This window comes from Thermobia domestica, chromosome 5, assembly GCF_964235325.1.
Source record: "Thermobia domestica chromosome 5, izTheDome1.hap1.1, whole genome shotgun sequence".
In the NCBI taxonomy this organism is placed as follows: Eukaryota; Metazoa; Arthropoda; class Insecta; order Zygentoma; family Lepismatidae; genus Thermobia; species Thermobia domestica.
Genome location: NC_137458.1, coordinates 84,018,710 through 84,034,479, shown reverse-complemented (window position 1 = coordinate 84,034,479; position 15,770 = coordinate 84,018,710). Strand labels below are relative to the sequence as shown.

The 15,770-nt window shown below is 35.7% G+C and overlaps 1 protein-coding gene across 1 annotated transcript in view; it reads left to right on the top strand.

The window, feature by feature from the left end:
• Positions 1-15,770, top strand: part of LOC145685971 (uncharacterized) — a 1,426,958-nt gene that overhangs the window by 1,368,782 nt on the left and 42,406 nt on the right. The window contains 1 exon segment of the mRNA XM_081758763.1: positions 410-548. Coding sequence (XP_081614889.1) covers positions 410-548 — 139 coding nt within the window.

The window sequence follows — 15,770 nt, the reverse complement described above, 5'->3', positions numbered from 1 at the left end:
AGTATTCAACCACATTTTTTTTTCTTGTCTGGAGCACTGAGCGTTTCTAACCTTAACTCTTTAGGTTGCGTGGAGCACTGAAGTATCCTCCCTTGGATACCTGGGCCTTAAGACTATCCACTTAACCAACGAAACCCTATAAAAACATTGTTTTGATCCACAGACCACAGTTATAGTGATTTATAACTAAATTTTAATAATAAAAGGTTGTAAAAAAGTAAGTCCAAAATACCGTATACTAATTTCTCTACCTGCTACCCTAGTAGGTAGAGGAATCAGTACAGAGGATTTTGGATTTATTTATTTATTTATTTATTTATTATTATTTTTTTTTACAATATGGAACCTTAGAAAGGAAAAAATATCTTCAGTATTTGTTAAAACGCTTGCTTTCTGTTTATTATTCCAGTGGCTGGAGGTCGAAGCCGTCTACATCTTATAGACCTTGGTAGCTGTGAACGAGGGAAGGCAACTGGGGGGATTCCCTTATCAGGACTCGGAAATGTTCTCATTGCGATCTTCAATGGTCAGAAGCATCTTCCTTATAGGTAAGTACTTTAAATGAAAATTTTGTTTTTCGTGATTTCTGTCATATCGGTAATTCTTTGTGTAGGGACTATACAGATTCAGTGTTTGAATTATAATTTTCTTCTTTGTGCTTATTCATGTATTGAAATTGACATTATAGTAGATACGAGGTGTGATCAAACTCTACGGTGAATAATTTTATTAGAAACAAAGTAATAAGTTTACATGGAATTTGATTTAGTCTCCTTCAAAGTACTGCCCTTGGCTACCAATGTACTTATTTTAACGTTGAATAAGTGACTGGAAGCATTTCTGGAAGGTTTCTTTTGGAATGGCGTATCAGCTGCTATGTCGTGACACTCTCAATTTCAGGAATGGTCTCAAAACGTTTTTCTTTAAGCACAGTTTTAATTTTTGGAAAGAGCCAGAAGTCGCATGATGCTAAATCTGGTGAGTAAGGCGGATTTGGACAGACTAATATTATTCGGCCAAACAATCGCAGTTAAAAAGCAATGTGTGGTTCGGTGAATTTTCGTAAAAGATGAGGTAATTTTTTTTATTTAACCAGCGGTTAAAATGCTCTTCACGGACCTGTACGAAATATTAGTTCTTCGAAAAGCTTTTGTATAGTCATTTGCGTGTTTGAACGAATTATTTGTACCACATTTGCACGTTTTCATCTGTTTTTGACGCCGGAGGACATCTCGATAGTTCCTTGTTTGCAATCGAGTCCTTGCCACTTTTGAATCGCTCATACCACTTAGAAACTGCCTTCAATGCCACAACCAGTCCGGTAGCCAGCCCAAAAATGTAGGGGGACCCGGCTGAAGTTAGGGGGGCCGATCCAAGCATATTATAGTTCATCACCATATTACAATTTATTTGCAAGCCTATCGTGAAAATTTTAGGGGGACAGCAAAAATTTAGTGGGGGGAAGCCCCCAGACCTCCGTGGATGCGTGCCTGGCCACCCCTTCATCACCATACATTGATTTTAATATTTTGCCAGCTTCTTTGGCACTTTTTTTTGCAACTTAAAACAAAACTTAAATGTTGACATGCGACAAACACTCTTAACACGTCCTCACTGTTCTGCCTCTAGAAGCCAACTCACACGTCACAATTCGTTCAAACTCGAAATTGACTATCCCAAAGGTTCAGGCTATCGGGGTGACTTGTTGAAATGGTTAAGACTTTGATAGATGGCGCTGTGCAACTACATTCACCGTACCGTTTGATCAGATCTTGTATGGCATTTCTAGTTTAAATATTGGACCGAATGGTTTAGAAGAAATTTACAAAATCTTCATAATGTGATATGAAACTCAGTTGTTATTACATAAACTCATTGTACATTTGTTATTTCTTCCTTTCTCGTAACTCATACTTAAATAACGCTCCCGTTGCTCTAGTGCCAGTGTGGTGTAGTCTAGCAACCTAAAGCGTTAGACTGGCGATCAGGGTCGGATTTAGGGTAGGTGCACCGGTGCATGTGCACCCTCCCCCTTCGTTGTAAATATACACGATTTAAAATGAGAAGTTAGCAATGAAAATAGACTTTCCGAAACTTTCTGCCATCATGTTTGGTTTGGGGCTTAAAAGAAAGTAGAGCTTTGCAAAAGCTATAGTTTAATTCGATTTTCTGAAGGTTGGAGGAAAATGATTCACCAAGCAAAACAATGTAACATTTGTCAAGTAGGGAGAAAACAGAAGCCAGTAGGAGAGAACTTTTTTTTTTCCTGCATATCACTTGCAACCCTCTTTAAAATACTCCCCCCCGGTCTATGTACCACAGTTATCAGGTGTAAAGAATATTGTCACATGTCACTTTGAAGACTTTTCGTGTGATTGGTAGTCATTGGTGCACTCCCCCTCAGAAAATTCTGGATCCGTCCCTGCTGGCGATCGTAAGCTGAAAGTAACTGTGAGTGAGTGTTTGAGTACCTCTGCAGAAAAGATCGAATTTTGAACTGTCCTGAATGTTTCTGTGTTCATCTGTTTCTATGACATCCGGTATCCTGAAAAATGTAAAGAACAAAATGAAAGTAAGAGTGAGGGGAAAAAAGTGGTTAGTGTGCGTATCTTTTTTTTTTTTTGCGTCGGCTCCTTGGTTCGATACCCGGTGGCAGAATCTTCAAATGCGAACGCATTATGGTGGTTCAGATTCCACCTTAGGTCCGCGGATTCTATAGCCTCGGTGTTGAACGGGACTCTAAACTCTAAACTAATAAATAATCCTACTTAAATATTTCTTTATATGTCTGATGCTTTAAGGTTGATCTATGAATTTCATATGTTTTTTATTGCTTATTTGCTGTAATTGTCCTACCTGCCTCTGCGGTAATTATGTGAGCAATGCACGTAATGGAAAAGAAAATTAGTTTTAATGAAACAAATTATTTGTGTCATATAAAATTATTAAATTTCACTGGACGTATTTAACAGGAAATTAAATGCAAACTGTTCAAACTTATTTTTCAATTAAAAATGTTCATTATTATTATTATTATTATTATTATTATTATTATTATTATTATTATTATTATTATTATTATTATTATTATTATTATTATTATTATTATTATTACATAAAGCGCACATCCAATAGCAATTGCAGTAATGCAAACATTAAAATTAAATATATTTGAAGATGCGTTAATGTCACTAGCTCATATATAATTTAAAATTAAAATCAAATATTTATTCAGAAAGAAGATTAAACGTACGTAGAATAATACAAATTTACGCTGTAAATGAATGAATGATTACATCTGTATAGGGATATAAATTTACAATTAATATCATAGGTAAGTACAAACAGAGATTCTCTTTATGAAATTAATTGAAAAAAAAATCTTATGAAATGTTCCAAATATATTTGAATATTCGATGGAATTCGCTTTCAAGTATGATGGTAATGAGAAAAGAGATGTAACGATCCCCAATAATACGAATTGAAAGAGCATGGAGTTACTCTGAGTTGTGAAACGTTTGTTGTTTTGAAGGGAAATGCGGAAATTGTGTCTAAGGCACGAATATTGGTATTTGAAGTTACCAGGTGCACTTTGATATGAGGTCATAGAATTACACCATTAACATGTATTCTGATTTTAATTTGAAACTAGATGAGCCTGCGCTCTCTACACAGTACATCATTCACAAGATCATGAATCTCCTTGTCATTCCTCACAAATTTGTACATGTCCCTTTAGAGACACAAGTGATAGGACTTCTTGATAAAAATCGGCAAGGGGCATCATAAAGGGGAGATTTTTCGATTGTCTTTTTTTTTTTTAATATCTCGCACCGTTTGCAAGATTTGAGCCTAGTTCCGGTTGGAGCTTCTAATTCATGTATGATCACCGTTTTCTTTCTTCTTGCATGCAGTATGTAATAAGCAAATACATTACAAACACAATTAATTATAATGTCAGTGATATATGGTGTGTTCATTGGGCAAAACACTTCAAACAATAAAGATTCATTTTAGACTGGAGAAATTGTTATCGTTTTTCATTATCATTTGGCCAAGAAACAAACGCCAGAGAGATATACTAACCCCGTATACAAATGTATTGTGTTGGAATGTATAACTGTAGGGTATGATGCTTTATTTTTAAAATTTCAATACTTCCATTGTACCCCTAAAAATGTAATAAAGAAATAACGACCATTTTCTAAAATATTAAATTAGAACTGAACAATCTACAGAAAATTTGCAATCGATCAGTGAAATCGATATCTTTCTAGCACTTGTGGTTTACGAGGTATCATTGTTAAAAGAATTGACCATAAACATATAAACGTCCACAAACATATAAACCTAGCATTTTAATATATATATATATATATATATATATATATATATATATATATATATATATATACCTTTGGTTTTGTTATATAAGAGGAAAAGGATACTACTTTCCAATTCAATACAGCATTGGTATTCAACAGCGCCATGTTATTACCAGCACGTGGTAATTTCTAATGCTACACGGCACTTGAAATTGTAAGATTGTTAAGTAAATTACGCGTCACTAAATACAATCTTCTAAAGATGGAAGTTTGTTATTTATTAATTGAAGCAGCTCTCCAATCACTTACATGATAAGAGAATATTAATTATTCTGTGTCCGACCGCTGGCAGAATCCGGAATCGAAGGCTTGTATGTAATCCATTCGGTCATACTGGTGCATACAGGTTAAAAAGCTAGAAATAGGCCATATTTGATGGTGATGTGATGGAATTTATATGAAGAGTGGAATATATATATATATATATATATATATATATATATATATATATATATATATATATATATATATATATATTAGAACTTATCTAATGGAGCACACAGATAGATTTTAGCATATATTATAATTAAAAGGGTTTCTTGCAGATATTCTTATCCGAAAATGATAACTTTGTAAGGCTAGCCGCACACTGAGAGAGCAAACGAGTAGAGGAAAGTGTTCTACGTCATTTTTGCTCCCTTGAGGTTTGTCGGAAATTAGCTCTCCATGCATTCAAATAGGTCGGTCGTAAATTGAGAGAGAGTTGCTCCAAGGTCACTTGCAACGCTGCGTGGCTCTAGGAACAGCATCTGATGCTTTACCCTCTTTCCAATGTTTGAAGGTAAAATTGCGGGAAAATTTCGATTGGCGAGTGTGCAGATCGAGACCTGAACTGCCTGTCGTCTGTTGTGTTTTGCTATGGATTATGTTGGACGTCCAGAGAGTAGTGAAGTGTGATGGCTACACACACGCACACACACACTGAGGGAACAAAGAGCTAAGTTGAACCGGAATAAACTAATTCGCAACACTTGCTTCTACTCGTTTGCTCCCTCAGTGTGCGGCCAGCATAAGATTGATAGCACGTGAAACAATACATAGAATTATGTTATCATGAAATTTGCTGAATGTGCTACATATGGGCTCGTAATAGATAACAATTGTTCCAGGGAACGTAATCCTAGTTTTTCTTGTAAAAGAACCTTTAGTTGACCCACTTTGCGCAAAGCAACCATACTTTGACGTAGTGTGTTAAAGTCAAGCTCCTTCTCGAGGTTCAGTTGAATCACTGCATTATTTTTATAGTTTCTACCATTATAAATAATATAAAATACACACCGGTTTGATTGTAAATTATGTTGAACCATAAGCTTTTAACTTAAGGAAAGTATGGTGATTTTAAAAATGAATTAGTTTATATCTTGCACCAATATTTTCACTGCCTATTAATATGTGAATAGTCAATGTACTATTTTGCCTTTGCAAATATTTGACTTATTATTTATTCATTGGCGACTAGTATCCTTATGGTTGTTGATATTTCGCTTTCGTAGTTCCTACATTTGTGTTATTTGTCCTTCTAGCGTTCGCTTAAGTTTACTCTGCAAGATGATTTGTTTGAAACAAAGCCAAAAGTGAAAACCGTACATATTTTATACAGTTTTTATTCAATTTTGTAACATACTGAATATTGAGTCTATTTCATTGCTGGAACATTACCAAAAATGTCTATAATATGTCTCTTTCCTTCTTTCCTTTTCTTTTTGTCTTATGATGTTAAAGTACTATCTTAATGAATCTGAAAGTTACTGAGTTGGTGCGATTAAAAGGTCCAATCTTATGTCTGATGGAAAGACACATTCTGCAACGCAATGTTATAAACCTCGAAAATACACAATATGTCGGAAAAATAGTGGAACTTCTTAAATTAAACAAAACGAATTAGATATTTTACCAACTGTGGTTCTTTTAATTCAAAATACATCCCTTCCGCATCAATACACCGCTGGGAACGTTCAACCAGTGCTAGCTAGCATAGAGTTTTCAACGTTTTTTTTTTTTTTTTTTTTTTTTGAATCTCCTCAATGACCCTTGTTCCGGCAGGCTGCACGTGTGTAACATTGACATAAAATGTTCCTTTCATGACCAGTTTTAATTTTGGGAATAGGAAATAGTCACACGGCGATAAATCAGGCGAATACAGAGGATGTGGAAGGTCCTGGCAATGTTCAACGCGAACAAGTTTCTGGTCGTTAATTAAGGTGTGCGGAACAAATGGAACATACTTTCTGTTTCTTTAAATCCTTTGTCAAAATTTCGTGAATCATGTCTTTCGTCATAATTAATTCCTTCTCCATCCATCTCACAATCGAATTCGCATCGTCGGCGATCATTTCACGCACTTGTTTTACCAACTCATTGCGATTTTTGCTTGTCGGTCTGCTTGGCTTTGTGTCGTCTTCCAAGGACTCAGACCGTTCGGGAATCGCGTATACCATTCGAACACACGTGAACGATATAAACATTCATCACCATACACTTGTTTCATCATTTCCAATGTTTGTGTAAATATTTTACCTAAATAAAATTGGCTCTTTGTTCCATCGGGTTTTGTGACGAGGCGACACTAGATGCACTCAGTTTTCTTGTTATAACTTCACATTGCGTTAATTGGTTCTCATAATTGTGGTCTCATTTTGTTGAGCAGATATCCATCTTTCCGATGAAATGTTGCTTCAATAGATGGTGCTAGTGATTATCTGTAAAGAAAAAGTTCCGTTACTTTCCCAACATAGTGTATATGTTCAGCAAAGAGGCTGTAGTGCCCAGTTAATCAGAAAGCAGTGTTGTTGGACAAAGTCGTGTGGAAATTGATTATAGAAAACATATACTAAGAAAAATCCGTTCTCCGAACAGCGGTATATTGTACACATATACGAAATTCTCTTGCTTACTACAGAAATCAGTATGGAGCATACGTTATTCATATGCTACATACGCACTGCCCTTAGATGTTACATCATGCCGTTGCAGGATGTCTGACATCTAATAGTTTTCCGTATATATCACATGCATATACTTATGTTACATTCCTCAGGTATTTGTTACCTAGGTATATACGTCCATTTGTATGTGAGAATCTGACCGCCTATATTGTTTAATGCGGAAAGTACGTATAGATTGAACACTTATACGGAAAGTATTATAAAACATGCGTTTTCAATTATACGTCTGCTGTACGTTAAGTTCAAAAAACTACAGGAATTACGCATGTAACCTACCTTTTTAAGTACGCCACCTACATTTTTTCTTCTGAGTGTACAACTGCGAGTTATTTTTCTTTACGAGTTCAAACTGAGAGATTCTATACATCGAGACGCTAAAAAGATAAAAGTTGCAGTTGTGAAGGAGTGTTGAATGAACTCGATAAGCCGTTAGAAAAGTTGTAATTAGGGTGCGACATGAATTGACATCAGCAAAAAACGATCACCGTCTGGATGTATATGTGGTTCTCTGAATGTACAGAATAATCTGGAAGGTATCCCGCGGTTCACTTCTGATGAAAAATTGATCTACCATAACAATCGTAAATTAGTCAGGACATCCAGGACGGTTTCCTAAACTATCCCTCCACCAGTACAATGTGTTGTTGCCGGAAGGGTGGTCTATAGTAGTGATACATCATATCTTTGTCTATCGAGGCGAAATCATTGTTGTGGTAACTTCTATAGTGTGATCTCCATGAAGTCAGTAGAAGTGTGTCTGTGTGTGGGTGGCTTCAGCCGGAAACAGTTCTGCTGAACGAAGTATTGTAGTTTTTTCTTATATGTTGGCCTTTGAAAGTGACACATATACGTTGAACTATCAGTCCCATCAACTAAGGTATTAAAAAAAAAAAAAATGTAGAATGTCATAGAAGGTTAACGGGAGTTGAAACACGCTCAGTTCATTCAACTGCAACTGGACAGGTGTAACTCGTCACGCCAGAAAGTTCAGAATCTATTTTAGTACATTTGTGTGCTGAAGTAAAGAATTGAATTGAGTTAATTTTGAGTTTAACGTCCCGTTCAGCGGCGAGGCTATATGAGACGTGGACTTAGTGATTAACGTGGAATCCGAACCACATGAGTTTCCGCTGGGAATCGAACACCAAAGGCGCGTACGCTAACTATTTAGCCACGATGGAGCTCCTGAAGTAAAGAACTTACGTGACTATGAACCTGTAGTTTAACTCTAGATATATCCCACCGGGTATTAGATACATCCTATTAGATACATCAAATACACTTCTTGAACAGAGAAATGAAAACAATAACCATTAAACCAGGGATGCAAATAAGCAACGAAATTTTACTAGCCCAAGGAATGAGCTACTAGCCCACATCTCACAATAATAATCATTTACTTACCTTCGGTATGATATTAAATACTCGCCCGCACCGATGAACGACTTGCCCCGGGCGAGTGGTTATTTGCATCCCTGCACTAAACTCAGAAAACGAAGCTTCACAGCACTGGTGTTTGGATGAGTCACCAAATAATGTTTCCCGTCACACAAGAAGTAAAATTAGGGAAAATCGCTTTGTCTATTTATTTGACACACTTTGCATTCATTCCAAGAGGGAAGAAATTAATCTAACAGTACTAAACTTTAATAGCAATATATTAGAACAGTTTCGCAACACGGAGATGAATGTTCAGCAAGAAAGCTGTTAAGTACATAATATAGCGATGTTGACATTTTGACTTAATGTCTTCTCTTGGTTCTTTCTCTAGAAAGGAGGGAGGAGAGGGATAGACTTTTATTAAATCATTACGATTTTCATCATGAAGGTTCCTTTTGCCGCAATCGTATCAACGACCGTTAAAAACATGTCAGAAAAAGCATGAAAATTAAAAGCACATGGAGCTCAGGAATTTTATTTTCAGAAACAACTATAATAATAATATCATAATAGTAGTAACAAAAATAAGCAATTATGACGTAGTTGTTACTGTATCATTTAATGGAGGAGAATATTGCTCGCTTGTCGTAATCACGACATATATGATGTGTCTTAAGTAGACCTGAATAAATTTGATATTAAAGCTGCTGTAATGTCATATGGGGGAAGGGGAAGGATCCGACAACAACCATAACAGTTTTAGTGCTTGTAATTTCAAAGATACTTAGCTCGCAGAATGCCTTAGTTCATTGTTACATGAAACATCTGCTTCTCTTGAGTTATTCCGTTACCATTGTTTGCTTTACAACAAATTAGCTGATTTTTTTTTTTTTTTTTTTTTTTTTTTTTTTTTTTGCTACAGTCAGTATAGATTTTAGCCTGTAAAATGGCCTTTTGAAAACTATGAAATCTGTGCATTACAATCTGAATGTTTGATTTAAAAATTTCATGAGGATTTCTGTGCTATACTATGCGAATGCCTCCATTCGTGTACGTGCACGAAAACTTGATTTGGACTTCGTGCACCCTGTAATGGTTCTTGAAATACTAGTTTGAATTAGATGTAAGTTCTAGGAGGAAACATCGGAAGTCGCGTCAAAACTAAGGATAACAAAATGTCATCCAAGAAGAAATATATATATAAAGAATAGCCTTCGTTCGTAGCTCTTCAGTTTGCTTCTACTTATTGTCTTATTTCTTTACACGTACTAGACTATCTGCCCCTTCAGGGGACAATGTTATCGAAGGACCTTGAAGCATAGTACTACTTTCATTTCATGAGGAACATTATGTTAAATCAATTTAGTGCATTGCTCTTCATTAAATCAATCAGGTATTGCAGTTGGGATCATCTATGGCAGCTAAGGGAAAACTTTATTTTAGAAGGGGCCGAAGAAAAAAGAAACAATTTTAGGTGGACTAATATAATTTATTAAAAACAACAGTGATTCATTTTATAAAATTCTTGTAATACTAACACTTCTTTAGGGTCCCACAAGTTGTCGCTAAAATCTGATTGCCACATAGCACATCTGATAGAGCATCATGAGAAATGAACATGAGCAAAATTTAAGGTGCTATGGACCAGAAGGATAGGAGCTACGGGTATTCAAAATGTGAATATTCAAAGAATTATATCGTGGAATTATGTACGTTTAAATTAAATATTTTGAAAACGTTAAAACAATTTTTAAAGTGCACAATATTATAAGAACAAAATACCCTGTCGAAAATCATAAACAGTGTTGCCATAGGTGAAGCAGTATTGCCAACTCAACATAAAAATATTTAATTATAAATAGCACCATATACAAGGGTGCACAGATTTAAAATGCACTATTATCACTAAACATTTTCAGCACATGTAGCTCCAACAGTATGCAATACTGTTCCACTACACTTCACTGTTATGTTTAGTGATAATAGTGCATTTTAAATCTGTGCACACTTGTATATGGTGCTATTTATAATAAAATATTTTATGCGGAGTTGGCAACACTGATTCACCTGTGACAACACTGTTTATGATTTTCGATAGGGCATTTTGTTCTCATAATATTGTACAACTTTTGTTTTGATCGCTTTAATGGTTTTCAAGATATTTATTTTAAACGCACCTAATTCCATGATATGATTTTTTTTTTTTATTTTTATTTTTTTTTTTTTTTTGGATATTAGAATTTTGAATCCCCGTAGCTCATATCCTTCTGGTCCATAGCACCTTAAATTTTGCTCATGTTCATTTCTCATGATGCTCTATCAGATGTGCTATGTGGCATTCAGATTTGAGCGACAATTGTGGGACCTTCCCGTGTAAGCCTTATTAATGACTGAATTTTCTCGTAACAAGCTTCGAACTGTTATCTACTGACCCTCAAAAGTAAAGTTAAATGCTCATCTGTTAGTTTGTTTCTAACACAAATCTTTCAAAATAATATTTTTCCCCCTTTTCATTTGTCACATTAGAAACCATGAGTTGAGTTGATTTTGAGTTTAACGTCCCTTTTCAGCAGCGAAACTATATGAGAAGTGGACCTATTGATTAACGTGGAATCCGAACCACATGAGCTCTCGCCAAACCCAGGACTCCTGCGCCGAAGGCGCGTATGCTAACCACTTAGCCACAAAGGAGTTCATTTGAAATGTTACAATGTAGATAAACCCTTTCGAGCACTATATCTGGCCCACGGGACGTAATTTGTCCATCACTATCCTATGGTATAGACTAGTCATTTCCAATTGGGCAGAGTATGACGTCGGATCATGCTTTTACAATCAGATAAATAGGGGAGAGAAACACAATGAGGAAACGAGAGGGGATGACGTAAGAGAATGGAATAAGCAAGTGTTGCCAGTATACACTTAATTATGGATCCGCGAATAATATACCTTAAAACCATCAACTACGCTATCGATGGTTTTGTTCGCATGTGAACGCTGTTTTATCTTAACTCCAAATTTTGTGCGTACTCCTCCTGTTCGTGTAGTTTACAAGAAAGGGAAACAACGGACTATGACGTCATCGAGCATTCAGTTGGAAATGACTTGTTTAGGCGCATTCTAATGTCATTGATTAGTTATAATGTCGTTGATTCTTGTATTGCTTTCGCCGTGGGTATGGGAGACAGGTTTCGGTTCATGATATGAAAAAATAAATGCAATTGAGATTCCACGCTAAATTATGTATTCAGATTATACGAACATTTACTCTCGTACAACTTTCTTGCGGTGAAGTTGAATCAGGCCCGAATCGGCGCGTAGGCTAAATCGTAGGGCAGTATATTTGGCTTCTTTCCCCCCCACGTTATACAGGGTTTACAAAAATTTGTCACAATATTTTGGGAGTAGATTACTACATCAAAATAAGAACAAAAGTTCATATGGACCTGTGGTGGGAAGTACATAGTTTCATAGTTAAAGGGTGCCGAAAACGCGAAAAAAAGAACTTTAAAGGTCCATAGTTCCACCATTGCAAGACCGAACGTAGTCGGGTAAATACATTATTGAGGAACTAGTATGTGAACTATCCAAATATCCATCTTTCAGAACCTCCGGTACTAGCACAATCATTTTTAGAGAGGCGTGTTTGTGAGTGCTTGATCATTCTCCACCCACCTCTCTTAAAATTGGTCGATTCAACTTAAGGACCTCTCAGTCGATCATAACTCGGCGAATTCCTGTGTAGGTAATGTACAAGTATTCAACAATGTATGACGGCATCTTTTGAGTTTTATCAGCAGTGGAAAACTACTTTCCGGAGAGAACGATCACTCGGAAAAAGCAAGAAGCCTATTCTACTTACGACCACTCGTAGGCAACACTAGTTGTTAGCCCTGAATGTGTCGGACAGACGTTGTGACTGTGAGGTGCGGAGACTGTGATAAAACTTCTCATTTCCATTTGTTCGGGAAATTGAAATATCCTACTCGGAAAGCACTTTCCCGCTGCTGATGAACTCAATAACGTTCTGAATTCATTGGTGGCAACAGAGTACAATGACAGTATAGAAAGAGCATTATCACGCTCTTGTAAGTGCTTGAATGTGTAAGACGAATATGTTGGAAAGTAGAGAAGGTGTATACTTTCTGTACCGTAAATCGTACTTTATTTCACTCTCCCCGAAAAGCCCTGTTTTCTTAGATGATCTTCGTATTTTCTTGACTCTATTCTTATATTGTTAATATAATTTATGTATTCGTTAAGAATTTCAGGTTTTTGCAATAAGTTCTTGTACTATACACTAAAAGACCTAAAAGAACATTTAAAATTATACTGTTATTCTTAATTATGAAAATCTGTATTTATTACCTGAATTAGAAGTTACAAGGAAAACAGTATTGAAAATACAGAGCAAAATCATGTAGGAATTTTATGCTAACTTAGAAAGATTCTTCATAGTGGCTGTTGGTGGGTCTTTCTTTGATATTTATGTCAATCATGTTTCGCCATTATATATACAGGAAATTAATTTACTTTTTATTCCTTCTATATTCAGCAATACTGTACCGAACTTCTAAAACTATAGTAGTACATAACTGTTTCTAATTCGAAATACAGCTAGTCTCTATCAGCAAAGTCTTTGCCTATACGCGCACATCTATTCATGTAATATTTTGTCAGTGTAGTATCGTAACACGTGCATCGGCAGTATGTTTCGTTCAGTTAAAACTAGCTAGCTGACTGTATATACTTCTTTCATCTAGCAACCCAATTTAATGTTGTTGGCCCATTATTCTGGTCCTCGACCTCAGGAAGGCGACATTTCAAACCTTTGCAGTCACATTTCCCAGCCGATATGGCTGCTCTTATCTGCCTTTATGACGTAATACTGTCCCACCCGTGCTAGATCCTTTTCGCTCATAATATAGGCGAATAGTCCTCCCCATCTCTCTCTCATAGGCTTCAGTGGTGAGAAAAAGCTGCACACTTTCCTTACGACCTGTACTCGTATTTTCCGAATTTATGAGGATCCTTGAGAGAACTTTCCGCGACCGACATTTTGTTTACTTACGAAAGATATACCCTTTATCCAGCCCCCATAAACTCACGTTCATGATTATCACCATGTGAGCATATGGTTCTCTTTCGTCACTTTTGCAGCTCTGCTTCTTTCTTTTTTCGCCTATGAACTAGTGAAAGAAAGAATGAAACACCTGGAACGAGATTCATCCTTCAATACAAACAAAAGTAGAGTCTACAACACTTTCATTCGTTTTTTTTTCTTTCTATCTTTTTTTTTTTTATTTGGTAAATATGGTTAGACTCACATGACTTCTTTTGATACGTCATCTGTTGTCTTTTGCATAGAAATCATAAAATGCATCAAAGTTTTCAAACACCAATATAGACTTACGTCATATAACACATGTTTACTGCGTCAATCCGTTCACTGGTTGATGTTCTGCTTGTAAGGTATCACAAAGCACAATATGGAGTACAGTCATGTCCAAAATGATTGTCGCATATTTATAACTGTCTTGTCGTGGGAATATAATTTGATAATGATTTTGCAGGGTACTTTTAATACTGTTACTATGTGGATAATCGGGAAATGTAAATACAGGGTGTTCAATATACAATGCAACCCGGAGTTTGGGATAGTAGAATTTTTGAACCTGAAGCGTTAAACAAATAATGGTTATACGAAAATGAGGCTTTGTTCATGAATATATTTTTAAAATAGAAACTAACGATTGAAGTACACTAGGAACCACACAGTGTTGCCAGATGTACGTTCAGGATGCTCTTTTTCATTGTTTTCAGGAATTGCATAATGTAGACAGATCCTTAACACACCTTTTGATGCACTGAAACATCAGCAGGGTTGCCAATTCAGTGTTAACTTATGAAAACTACTATTTTCCTAGTTCCCCTTACAGAAGCCTCATCCGCTTAGTTATCAGTAGATATGAAAAAAAAACTTTTTTTCTGCTCCATAGTTTCCAAGCTACTCCAACTAAACAAACTGAAAATTAACGATAGAACATCCATACGTATGAGTTATGAGTCAATTTACATGTTAAAAAAAAAAGATTTACACCTTTGATTACATCTAGCAACACTGTGTGGTTCCTACTGTATTTCAATCGTTGCTTCCTAGTTTAAAAATATATGCATGAACAAAGCTTTATTTTGGTATAACCATTATTTGTGTATCGCTTCAGGTTCAAAATTTCTACTATCCCAAACTCCGGGTTGCATTATATATTGGACACCCTGTTTTGTGGTAAATTTAATAGGAAAAGAGTTACAAATCCGAAAATTAGAACGAGTAAAACATAATGTTGCTATGTGGACAAGAAAATATAACTTTTTGTTATATTGTTCTTATTTACTGCTCTTTTGACGTGAAATTTACCACATACATGTCTTTGCCTATTATACACATGCTAACATTGTAAGAAATACCTGGCGAAATCGTTATCAAATTATATTCCTACAACAACATATTTATACACATGAGACAATCATTTTGGACATGACTGTACATAATGCTATCTGAATAAATGAATTTCAGTGATGATACTTTTCTAAAATTTGTTTCCTTGAGTTTGATGTTCCTTTCAATAACTGAGGCAGTATGAAGGTGGTTCTAAACTGTTACATCTAATTCGAATCAAATATTGTCCCATCGGAAATTGAACTTGAAACTCCTCCGCGAAGATAAGATTATGATCATAATCGTAGGTATTCTGCCATTACTGGCAAGTTAGTTGCCACAACGGAGAAGCTTCAATGCACCACGTCTAGCCTCTTTCGTCCTCTCCTCTTTCCTGCCACTATACCCTCTAGCACTTCCCCGATTATAGTTTTTTTTTTTTTTTTTTTTTTTTTTTTTTTAAGGTAATGTCCAACTAGTTTCCCTTCTTTTTCTCAATAATATCTAAAACTGTTCTTTCCTCGCCCACCATTTCTAACACCTTCTCATTCGTTTCCACTCGATACAACTAATTCTCCACATTCACATTTTGGAAACTTTCACCGCTTCGCTTTTCCGTAA